The sequence below is a fragment of the Rutilus rutilus genome, assembly GCF_951802725.1.
Source record: "Rutilus rutilus genome assembly, chromosome: 12".
In the NCBI taxonomy this organism is placed as follows: Eukaryota; Metazoa; Chordata; class Actinopteri; order Cypriniformes; family Leuciscidae; genus Rutilus; species Rutilus rutilus.
In genome coordinates this window covers 30,156,414-30,169,392 of record NC_140217.1, presented here as the reverse complement: position 1 = coordinate 30,169,392, position 12,979 = coordinate 30,156,414, and the positions used below count along the sequence as shown (strand labels likewise).

At 36.7% G+C, this 12,979-nt stretch overlaps 1 protein-coding gene across 1 annotated transcript in view; it reads right to left on the bottom strand.

Moving 5' to 3' along the window:
• Positions 1-1,637: 1,637 nt before the first annotated feature.
• The window catches only part of atp10a (ATPase phospholipid transporting 10A), a 53,700-nt gene continuing 42,358 nt past the window's right edge, over positions 1,638-12,979 (bottom strand). The window contains exons 16-21 of the mRNA XM_084424865.1: positions 12,410-12,535; positions 11,357-11,557; positions 10,707-10,787; positions 9,557-9,661; positions 6,717-6,904; positions 1,638-5,863 (exon numbers count right to left, since the gene is read on the bottom strand). Coding sequence (XP_084280991.1) covers positions 5,128-5,863; positions 6,717-6,904; positions 9,557-9,661; positions 10,707-10,787; positions 11,357-11,557; positions 12,410-12,535 — 1,437 coding nt within the window. The 3' untranslated portion in view covers positions 1,638-5,127. The remainder of the gene's footprint in view (positions 5,864-6,716; positions 6,905-9,556; positions 9,662-10,706; positions 10,788-11,356; positions 11,558-12,409; positions 12,536-12,979) is intronic.

Sequence of the window (12,979 nt, the reverse complement as noted above, 5' to 3'; positions counted from 1 at the left end):
TTTATAGAGACTAAACATGCCACACATATGATTTTGGTTTACCATAATATGCAAGTCTGAAACATTAATCCAAAAGAGTTTAAAAGAGAGAATGAATACATAGGCCAAACCACATAAAAAGATGGGAAAATTAGATACGTTTATACATTTCCCAAGTGGTTATATAGAATATACAGGATTAAAAGGGTTTATTTCTCCTTCTCAGCAAGAAGTCACAAGTGAGAGTCACAACTCTCTGCAAATTCCTTTTGGGGTCGTAAAAAGTCTTATCAGTCTTAATGTGTCCTATAACAGGACACCGGGTTCTGCCAGTGTGTTAGCTTCATTTGGGATCTTAGTTTTGGTGGAAGTTTCATAGACCTTTGTTGGGAGAATGAGTTTGTTGGATTATTCATTAAATATAATTAATAATTTGTGTGCGTCTGATTGGTCCAGATGCTACATCTGCGTTTATTTCATACAAAATCTTTAGTTACATCTATTCAATTATGAGCATACTAAAATATGAGCAATATGCTGACAACATGTTTTTACATTGCTTTAACTCGTCAAAATAAGTAAATTAGAAAATAAGAAAATTGTATTATACAAGAATTCAACTAATTTAAGTCAGTTTAATGTAATTAATCCAAGTTGATGGTACTTAATTTAAGGCAGCAAATGTATTATTATTATTATTATTATTAAACAGTCCAAACACATCCAATGTTCATTCTATTTAAATAAAATGCATACACAAGGCTAAATTAATTCAAAATCTGTATTTTTGACAACATGAAATGTATTAAAGCCACTTATTTCTAAATACAAACAACTTTGATTAACTTTATTACATTTTTTATAAATTTTAGACAATGTAAAAGTTTGGCCCAAAATTCACCGTTTAAAATTTCTTTAATAATTTATACAACAGTGGTGGCTGATATTAATTAATTATGCTGGAAAAAACCCAAACAAACCCAAACAAAAGCCTTGATAAGCTGGATGAACATCAGGTATCAACCCAGCTATTATGTAACACCAGTAAAAAGACATAACAAAAAAAAAAAATTACAAAACACCATCATGCCTTTGGGTGACCAAGCACTTATTGAGCTGACAGATGCTTCCAGCCACTGCTAGTTGTGTATATTATTCCAGAGGGAAATGTCTCCAGCTGTGCCCTGAGGTGAGTGCATCCACTCAGCTGTCATGTGCAATAGCCGTTCAAAAGATCCTGTTGAGAGGGAGCAATTACAATGTGCTGGAATACTTCTGCCATCCTGTAGAGTTGAGAAAAAGGAAAAGTCTCTGAGGTGTATTTACAGGGATAGTCATGGCTTAGAGGAATCGCTCAACCACAAATAATAAAAACCCCATCATCATTTACCCTAATATCGTTACAAAGCCATGACTTATTTTGCAGAATCGATCACCAAAAAAGATCAATTAACATGATAAAATTCTATTCAGCACCAAGTTTGATGTCATTGAGCCTCATGAGAATCTGCCTTGACACGCCATTTGAACGAATGTATGCACATACAAAACTTTTCTGGGAATGATGACTTTAACCTGTTCCTCAAAGGCTCAAGACTTTGAATATAGTCATACAGACCTCTTTTATGACGCTTTTGGAGTGTTTAAGGAAGAGAATAAAACAGAACGAGAGCGCAAGAAACATTGGCTTACCATTTATTTTAGTTTTATGACATAAAGAGTTGTTCTTGTCAAAGAAACAAACACAGAACGAGAGAACAATTGAACAAACCCCCCAACATGTCACAGAAACACTTGAAACAGGTGTTTTTATAAAGGGCTGTCAATGTAGTGAGTCTAAAGTGAGAACATGCTGAACCTTTGCGTGACTTTAACAAACACCAATTACAGTACAATGAGCCAGAAACAGTCATGGCAGAAACGACAGTGACAAAAGTCATGCTGAGTATTAAAAAGTCGATGGTTACATGTGTGATATGAAAAAGGACGGCATTCCTGCTGGTGGTTTGCCCTGAAGTTAGGGAAGGCTCTGGAATGCAACTGTGAATGGATTCTATTACAGCATGGGATGCTTGGCCAAGAACTTGACAGACCTGAAACCTGGGATCCAAGTACTGGCAACATTCCAATCAAAAAAAATCAAAAACACCAAAACAAAGAGTACAGACAAAAAACAAAACAAAAAACAGCATAATCTCTTAAATTCCTTAAAAACCAAGTGTTTTTCTTTTATTAAACCGCATTCATTAATAGAACTCTTTACATATACTGCACGTCTATAAAATTCACTATGTATTGCTGTCTACATGTGTTCTCCAGTGTTAAGGCACATAACATATATTCCACATCGTATAAAACCGTTTTTCTCGCATATACTAAAGCACTTCAGCACATACAAAAGTTGCTATTATCAGACTAAGAAAATAAAGTCCAGGATGCTATAAACATTACAATTTTGACGAGAAAAAAATAAAAAATAAAATATTGCTCAAAGCAGCAAATGCTGAACCTGAGCAGTGCAGAAGAAAAAACTGAGGGGACAAAGTACTTGTGTGCTTCATATTAGCTTTTTAGGCTTTTACTATGGTATGCAGACACAGTCAGTCATTTTCTCCCGATCACAGCCAGCTTAATACTGCATCGCCCACTTTACATACAACCCTAGGTTTTAGCGTTTAAGAAGCACAAGAAAGTACAATTGGAGGAGCTTGCAAAATATAACACCCTTGTTTTTTGGTCCGAGCACATTCTGTTCGCACCATTCATTGTGTAATGAGCACAATAGATCTCATAATCCTCCTGGTAGGCTGTTCATAAATCAGCGGTTTTGATAACGACTGCCCAAATGAGATCTCGAACGAACAGATTGGTGAGGCCTTGAGGTTATGCGAGCACAGCATGACAAATCATCTCATAAAAACTATTTCAGCATCTCTCTAGGGGACTACGATACGCCACACCCCTGACATTTGCAGAATCGTGGAATATTCCATTGCGGAACAAAAAGGATAACCGCTCGTGCGCTCGCCTGATTCGTCCATTACACATATTACAGCTTTAAAATAACGAGTCACAGCCTAGTCCATTAGTTCCCTTAGAATAGACTGATCAAAACGGAATGTTTTCATGAACGTGTGCTTGCGGTTCCTGAGGGCGAGCGTGTCACGAATGCATCCTGTAATGAAACAATAGGACCAGTTTGGATACAGCATCTGGGGCCGTTAGGGCACAAAGACACATATAGGAATAGCTCCACCATAAAATACAATCCTGTCATCATTCACTCACTCTCATGCGGTTCCAAAGCCATTATGACTTACTTTCTTCTGTGGAATCCATGCAGTTGTTTTGGACACCATTGACTTTCATAGCATGGACAAAAACAACAGACAGTCAATCAGGTTTGGAACAAAATGAGGATGAATAATTAACAACAGAATTTGTCATTTTGGCTGAAATGTAGCAACCCTGAGCCGATTAAATCGCTAAATGATAAATCGATCAGCAAGAGCTTCCGGTTACAGTACAAAAACTCCAGCAGTCATGTGCTTCTTGCATCTTTGGTCAAGGATCTTGTAAAAAGTAAACAGCAGAAAAATACAATCATAGCAGTAGATGCATATATGAACCGATAAGGCCGAAAATGACTAAAGCAAACAGTAAAGTGGCATTATCAGCACGTCCTTCTGTTCGCGCATGCACTGAATCATATCTTCTAAGGCCGTCTGCCAAGATCCTTAGCTGTCAATAAACACTAAGTAGCTTTATGCATCGGCCTCTATTTCCTAAAGCACTCTGCACTATGACTGAATTAATATAACTATATATAAAAAAGGCAAAAGTGAAATCCTATTCTGCAGGAATGTGTGTACAAACAAAAAGCAGCAGCAAAAAAAATGAACAAAAAAGACATAAAAACAAATACTTGAGCTGGAACCTTCCACAATCAATTCATATGCATGTTCAACCGTGTTAGTTCCAATTTTACAAAGCAATGTTTGACTCCTTTAAGTCTGTGATGATGCTCAGCTAACATTTTAACGTTGCGTAGATGTCTAAGAGCTTCAATAATGGAACGCAATAGAGTAAAAGTGTTATGCATTGTCCGTCTAACAGCAAAAACAAAACTATTGACGAATGAACCGATCAAGAACTAATTAAACGCTAGCATGAGCTACGACTGGAGTCAGAGGGAGTCATGTGAATAATGGCCACCTTAACTACACGTTTGAACAAGTTTGATAGTTAATGCATTAGATTGGCTGTATAACAAAGTATTTAAAGTGGCAAAAAAAAAACTAATCTGACTTTAATAAATGTGTTTTAATTACATTTTTAAATGGGATTATTCATGTAAATGAAAAAGTGTAGCAGATACGAATGTGAAGCAAATGTTATGAAGGCATTATGATGAATTAAAATCATGCATGATTCATTTATTAAAAGTCAGAGTAAAAAAAAAAAGAAAAAAAAAAAAAGTTTAGTTCTTTGTAATAGAAATCACCTGATTTCGGAAAGTGTTAAAACATTTATTACAACATTAAGGCTGTCATTAATGCAAATGACTCCAGTCCAGTCACAGCTAAGCACATTACTAGTTTTTTTAATTAGATCATACCTTTATCTAAAAGTAAGCATCAGTTCAGGTGTTAGTAAATTACTTCTCATGTGCACTTTTGGCAAAGTATTAGCGGAATTTCTGTAGCTACTGACAGTGAAGGGTACCGTGAATGTCTAGGACTGGGATGGGGAAATACGAGCGTAGTGCTATCAGCAGAGTCTGATGGTAGAAGAGGAAGGTTCTTTAAAGTGCGCCAGAACATCCAGGTTCAAATAAACAGATAAAGGAATGTGTCTGGTATGCTTCTGCCTCGAGAAACAAACCCCCTCCGCTTTTGAGATGGTTTACAAAGAAAAAAAAATCCAAAAAGTCAGTCATTGTAAAAAATAAGACCATCCAGTTTGCATATGCTGGCCACTCTCTCTCTCTCTCTCTCTCTCTCTCAAAAAACAAACAAACAAACTTTATACATCTAAACATATATATATGTAGTACCAACCTATATCTTCATAAAATAATCATGAATATATAATAACTTTTCTTAAAGCTAACGTGCAAATTTGAATCAGCGTAACGGGTAGAAAGCATCATAGAAATGTTGTTTTGAGTGAATGTTCTTGAAGGCAGCTAGATGACTGGGTGTGATCCACATCCCCGGCCCGTTTCAGTAGGGATCTTTGGTTTGAATGCTCCTCATCGTCTAGCTTTTGTCCCAAAAAACAACTTCTGGGTGGCGACATGAGCTGCATAGTCTCGGTATGAGAAAGCAACGGAGTGGAGGTGAGCAACCCGACCTGAGAGAGGTCTATTGGGCTCAGCGGGGCCTCCAAGCCCGTGCTATCCAAAATAGTCCTGGAGCCGGGAGTGTCTTTGGAGTACGGCAAAGTGCCTGTATTGGGACTCGAAGGTTCCTTCACGCAGTGTAAGTTCTCAGATAGGGGGCCGTCTGAACCCTGTCTGCAGGACTGAACTTTTTCCTGCATTCTGAAGTTGAGTGTGATATGGTTGTCAGAGTTCTTTGAGCTTAATGGTGTGTCCGGCATCTCCATGCTCTTTGATGGGATGGGGCTGGCTATAGCTTTCTCCTTCTGTTTGGTGCCACTCATGTGGGCTTGCTTTACCCCGGGCCCGTAATCTTTCTGGAAAGGCCTGCAGAGAGGGAAAAATGGGGCGCGGGGAGCAAACAGTGACCCGAGCGAACCCAGCTTCATCTGGCTCTGGCTCAGGAAGAGCTTGCGCATGTCCATTGGCAGTTTGTCCAGTTGTCTTCCCACGTGGACAGGGTTTGGGAATAAAGTTCCCTGACAAGCTCTATAACAGTATCTGAGAAATGAACACAGTAAAGAGTTAGCAAAAAGGAAACAACAAAACTGTGATTAGAAATTATGGTAACACTTTATAAGTCTACAGTAACATAGCTCTTGTTTAAATTTTTTTAAAAAAAAAATGTATAATAATTCACTTAGTATGACTTATAGGCTGTTTATCTCATGGGGACCAAAAAATGTCCCCACAAGGACATTTTTCCCCCATAATGTAGGGTTTACCGAGACACAAACAAACATGTTTCCATGTCTTATGAGGACCTTCCATAGAAATAATGATTTTTTATACTGTACAAACTGAATATTCTGTCCTCTAACCCTAAGTGATTTTAATAACGTGATCTAATGAGTACTTGTATGCATTTCATATTGACAGTATGAGTTGCCTCTCATATTGACATTTTAGGGTCCAATTAGGGTCCAATTCTCTCTATTAACTAGCTATTAACTACGACTTTTTCCTCAAACTCCTAATTCCTGCTTGTTAATAGTTAGTAAGGTAGTTGTTAAGTTCAGGCATTGGGTAGGATTAAGGATGTTGAATATGGTCATGCAGAACAAGGCATTGATATGTGCATTTTAAGTACTAATAAACAGCCAATATCCTAGTAATATGCATGCTAATAAGCAACTAGTTAATTGTGAGAATTGGATCCTTAACTAAAAATTGTTACCATATGCTTTTTAAACTATTAAATGTAATAGAAATGTGTGTAATATTGTATCTGTCACTGGCATAAAATTCCCTTATCTAAACAACAACATGGAATTAAACTTAAATAAATGGTTAGGTCAAATAATTTGAATTAGGCCAAATAGTTACAACAGGGCATAATCATATTTAGAAATACCTGGGAAGAAGAGCGGTAACAGGTGTGACAACACACATCAGGTAGAATGTGGGATCTACCAGCAGCTTCTGCATGGTCCAGTACGTGTTGGAGGGAGAGAAACAGGTTGGGCAGGAGGCGTTGTAGCACAGCGCCACAATAAAGAAGAGAGCTATACTGAAGCCAATCGATACCCAGTTCATCCATGTCTGTGAAATAATTAAAGACAATCAAGGCAGAGTTAACCAAGAGTTGCTAAATTGCCCGAATTAGATATTGTACCATGACTCAAAATGAGAACAAATTTGAAAACGCTTCATACATTATTCACATTGTTATTAGTGAGAATTAAAAAATGCAAGAACACTGGATCAAATGAGTTTCTGGTTATTTCTATGATGTGATTCAGCCTCTACACTATGGACAGCAGAAAATGGAAAACCTAATGTCAAAATTCAAATTCATTTGCACTTGGTGTAGCAAGAGTAAAGCTTGTTGTTTCATTCCTAAAATACATGGAACTGAAAAGGGTTGCGCATAAAAATGTACGTGCAATGACCTTCTGATGCATACTTGGCCTCCACACTGACCTCACCTCAAATGACCTAAAAGGAGTTTCACTCGCTCTCTCTAGTACATGTGTTCATTTTCCCAGGCAGCATGTGGAACGATGAACCTGCCAGCCCAACTATCGGAAACGTTTACTCTCTACTTGAGCCATTTACTGTGAAGAACGGCCTCTTTCACACCAGAAGCCATCATCATGTCCGGAAAGACAGTGAGGCAGCAGAGGAAATTTTTCACGCACCGAAACTTGTCAGCTGAAAATTTACAGTGCCGGTGTAATGGAAAAAGCTCTAATCCAATTCGCCCTCATAAATCTAAACCAGCGGCTCATGAATAGAGGGGAAAAATAGAGGAGAAGCAGGTACGGGCTGCACACATACATAAATGTAGTTCGCGATACACCAGAGGACATGCATCGGTAAAATCAACTATTAGCTTTGGCCACCCTGCGCGTGTGGGCCATGTATACGCCACCGTGGTGAGCGAGAGAGACGAGCACATTGGCCTGGATTCAGGCTTCCTGCATGGGCTGTCAGGCTGATGTATGGCCCCTGATGGTGCACTATCTCCCGGTTCAAACCAATCATGGAGGCTCCCTGCATAAAATGTCTCTGGCCGTGTCAGCATCATCCTGGTCTTCCTCGCTACAGTGTTCGGCCTCATTTCATACTTGGAGAAAGTAAGGAAAAGCTTGCTTTCTCTTCCCCCTCATATACATGTGTGGGATGGGTTTCTGATTTCAGCAAAGCTAAAGCACTTTATCATTTCCAAACCTCAGGTGGATTGTACACAAGACGTATATATATATATATATATATATATATATATATATATATATATATATATATATTCATACATATTGCGGCACCCTAATGGATTGTTTTAGAGGAAGTTTAAGCAACAGTGATAATGTAGCAGTACAAAGTAAGTTTCAGGGCATCAATGAAGCATCCTGTATGAAAGCCATATGGAACGGCCCCGTATTTTCAGGCATACGCTCTAAATTGAGAATGAACCAATTCTTTGAGACAAATCTTTGTTTGATTTGCGAACATAGCCATTCGAGGAAGGCTTTAAGACCCAGCAGAATGGCCGTGTTTTGATTCCGGCTAATCAGTTTGGGCGACTACAAACAACGTGATTATTGTTCATGAGTCCAACATTCAGCAAAGCAAGAAAACATGCAATCTACCTGGGGGAAGACGTTATCAAAAATCTTTCACTATTGTAAGTTAAATAGAGAGAAACATTTTACATTAAAAGTAACTTACCGTAGGCTAACATTACTTATTCGTTATTGAAACACAAAATAACCAATAAAATCTCAAGCACCAAAAGCAGCCCATACTAATCATCTAAAGTTCTCTTTATCTCAGTAATGTTCAATTGTGTTGAAGTAAAAAAAAAAAGAAAAAAAAAAAAAGATACATTTCTAGTTTCAACATTATTTGTTCTTCAGAAAATGTGCGACCATTGAAAATGTGTACTAATTTACTCATGGAGCCACATTAACATCCCTATATATTGGGACTATATATTTAACCATATTCAGCCTTAAAAATTAAGAAACCAAAAGAAAAGTTTAAGAATTAGAATCTAAAAGGATTTTAAGATATTTTTAATATGAGTTGCAGGCATGCAAACTTTGGGCAAAAAACAAAAGTAGTGCTTTTTCCCATTTTTAAAATGTCACCGTTAGCATAGCTATAATGAAACAAAAATGGCTAAAGTCAACCGATTTAGCTAATAGACCTAACAATCTCTGTGTAAAAGTAAAATAATGATGCAGTTCTAAAGTCATTTTAACCCCCTGTAATCTGACTCCAAATCTCAGGTGAAAATTGTCCCAAATTTTGACCCATTTTACAAAACTGTAAATTTCTCAGTAAATATACATCCATCACATGTAGCCTAATATTTTGGCTTTCTTCTTCATTTACGTTTGTCTTTCTTCAGAATATATTTTTTAACAAAATCAAAAATTTGAGCCAGGAAAGTTTCAGAATTTTGGTTGATTTTTTTCACGAAATGACCCAAATGTGTTTGTCTGAGAACCTTTTATACATCTTTTGTACACATATTTAACTGCAGATGCTGAATGATATGCACTGTGTGGTACAGTACATTTTGAGTGTCCCTTATTTTCCTTTCCACAAGTTGGCAACCCTAGCCTTTACACTGCCAAAAGGTATACAGAAGAACCATGAAGACTGAGTGAGTTTGGCTTTGAGTTTTAGCCACAACATCACACCATCCTATTACATTTTGCATTTGATAAAACAAGACTTACTCACCCAGGTTTTGGTTTCGATTCCCAAGTGCAGCAAAATGGTGAAGAGTGCCAAGGTGGTGATGGGAGTTCCCCACGTAAACAAATCCACATCAGAGTCAACATAAGCCTGCAAAAATATGACATTCAGACAACACTTTTGCTTACTTATAGACTCGATTTAAGTATTTTAACATCATACTCTGCAAAAATCCTATTCTTAATTAGTATTTTTGTAAATATCTGAAAATCCTTGAAACAAGATCAATTGTAATTATTAAAAAGATGATGGCCAGTGCAATAAAACAAAATACACCATTAGTGAAGATCTATTAAAAAGTTTTAACTCTTTCGCCACCAAACAATGAATTTTCTGTTTCATGTCAAAAACTTTTTGCTCAAAATGTTGCTTTAATGAAACTTACCCAAATTCAAGTGTTCATAAAAAATAAAATAAAAAACTAGAATACCACCTTCTTATTTTTTTATTTAAAGCAGACGGTCTGTTGTTTCCCTTGATATTTTTAATGTTCAGATATTCATAAAACAAAATATTCTGGGGGCCATGAAATTGTGAAAATGATCAAAAAAGATGGTGGTGGCTGGCATCTTTTTATAAAAACACTGGCGGGTAAAGAGTTAAAATCTTAAATAAGCTTTTCTTGTTTTAAGGATTTTTTTAAATCAATATTTTTACTGGAAAACGAGTAGTTAAGAAGTCATTTTTGCAGTGCACTTAAACTTTAAATATTGTACTAGAATGTTTGGTAACACTTAAAGCTTATGTACAATGTATTAAAGCAGTATTCATAATGTATATTATAATGCATTATATCTTTTCATAAATAATTGTAACCAAAATTAAAATGCATTATAATATTTGCAGATTACATCTTAGTTGCTTGCCATGTGTTTTAAAGCATTATAATTTCTAGAGGTGTAGCAATGAATTACAATGTATTATAACTGTGATTACAATTATTCATGAGACCATACAATGCATTACAAAGTGCACTGCAAGGAATAATTAATGTTTTAAAAATACTTTCATAATGCATTATTAATAATGGCTTTAGTGTTTCTACTTGGCATAAACCAAGGTATACTTGAACAGCCAAGTCATGGATTTGGCATGGAAATTTCAGCAAATGCACTAAAAATCAAATCAAACTTACAAAGTAGGGGATGAAGAAACAGATGAGACTTTGGTAAAAGGCATCAATCATGTTCATCCAGAACATGTAGGGTTTATATTCCTGTAAAAGAAATTGAGACAATCAGGGGCAGTTAAAACTATTCCACGATTCCAGATGAGCCCAGTTTTATTATAATGTCATTAGATGTTCCACTAATGGAGTCATAGAATGTGAAGAAATGGTTTGTGAATAAATCAAAATAAAGCAAGACCTCTGCAGAGGCATATTGTTAGCAAAGCAGAGGCAACCACAGCAGTTAAATTATCCCAGGTTGCACAATTTCAGCACTCTCAGGATGATTAGTGGTTTTTATAAAATGTTTGCTCTTGTTCGTGCTGTTTTCCCCCTCATGAAACTCAGCACAGAATAAAAGACCCATTTTGAAACGGGTCAGCAAAAAACAATCAAAGCAATATCTGCAGCAACCGTTGCATGGGTAATACTTCATCTGCTTATAGAGGATCTGCTGATGCTGCAAACTGGGGGCAACTCATGTGTGAATACATGTGGCAAAACGCTGTTCATGGGTTTTATTTACCATTTACATTACACTTTCAATAGTCTTTTCCATCGCAATTATAATTCGATTTATGCTATTCACGGACGGTGTAATTATGTTCTGGCGGTACCTCTGAGTTCTGTCCATTCATGTAGAGCTGCGGCAACTCTTGCAGGGTTTCTGCTGACACATCTTTGTCCAGGATGCCCGTGATGAGCTGAGGGAAGGCGGAGAACATCAGGTTGAAGAAGATCAGATACCACTGATCAACCATGGCTGACCCAGAGAACCCACAGTAGAACTGATACCAGAAGATGAGGGCAACAAACATCTAGAGTGAAAGAGACAATAGAGGGGAAAAAGTGTAAGACAAAGACAAAAAAAAAAAAAAGGTCTACAATGAGGTCTGCAGCTGTTGCCTCATTACAAGTCATGCATCTTCATTACGTCCGAGACGTTTCTAGGACCTCCCCAAGAATAGATCTTCATTAATCAAAGAGTATATGAAGAACAGACAACAACGTTTAAGAGCTTCTAGCTATAAACTAGTCATGAAACGTCAACCTGTTAAACTGGATGCATTATTACACGACTCTCTGGAATACTCTATTCTAATTGGTCAATCCTAAAGTCAATTTATTTAGTATAATGGCAGAAGCACAGGCTATGGATGTTTAAAGAAACTAATTTCAAAGCATAAAAACATTTTAGCGCAAATTTAATAATTTATGTTGTAAAAATTAAGGCCAATTCATTAAACCAAATATACAAAATATCGCTGTTTAATCATTAAATGTAAAATGATTAAACAGCGATATTTTAAGGCATCGGGATGTTCAGTTGAACTTCATGAAGTGTGATTAGGGCTGAATGGTATAAGGGAAAAGATTGAATAATTTTACAGGATCAGTAAACTAATTTCTTCCTTCCATATCACTTGCATCACTCATTTTCCTTCTCACAATAAAACTATTTCCAACATAAAAATCAGCATTTCATTCGTATTTGTGTGTTTATTTGGTAATTAGCCACGTAATAAACAGGATAAAATACAGCGAGCCGATCATTATCGCAAAATAAACCTCAGGATGAGGTTATAGTTCTTCAAATTTCCTTTGCAGTAGATCAACCTATATATTAAAGCAAATTATAATCATGAAATGAGGAAACTTCAGGGTCTCACAGCGTTTTTGTAGAAGAAGTAGAGGATCATGTTGGCGAGACGAGAGTAACACCAATGGCCATGAACCAAGAGCAGCTTCTGCAGGTATCGAAACCGTGGCAGGGCAAAGTCACTGGCCATTACCGCCTATGAATGAACACAATGTGAACAGAACAGTCAAAGACAGTAAATGTGGTCACAATATAAATGTCGTCAAACCTTTATTAGCAATGTCAAATACTCAGAAAGGTAGAATAGCTTTTAAAAAAATTAGAGTATATTTTTAGCATTATTACAAAGTGGGGATTTTTTTTTTTCAATATACACCGTTTCCCTATGCTTCTGCTGTCCCAATGAGTTCAAGTGTTCAAACATATTCATATAAAATGGATTTTGATGACATCTGCCTTGAGGCCCAAAATATCCATCATGTGAGACACAAAAATGGTGGCATGGCATCCATATACACATTCAGAAGACAAAAGATTAACATCAGCCTGGTGACAAAACACTTGTAAGGACATTTTTGCATAAAAGAACTATGAAAAGCCTCCCTGCCTGTGGAATCTGGTGAAAATGATCCTCCGTCCA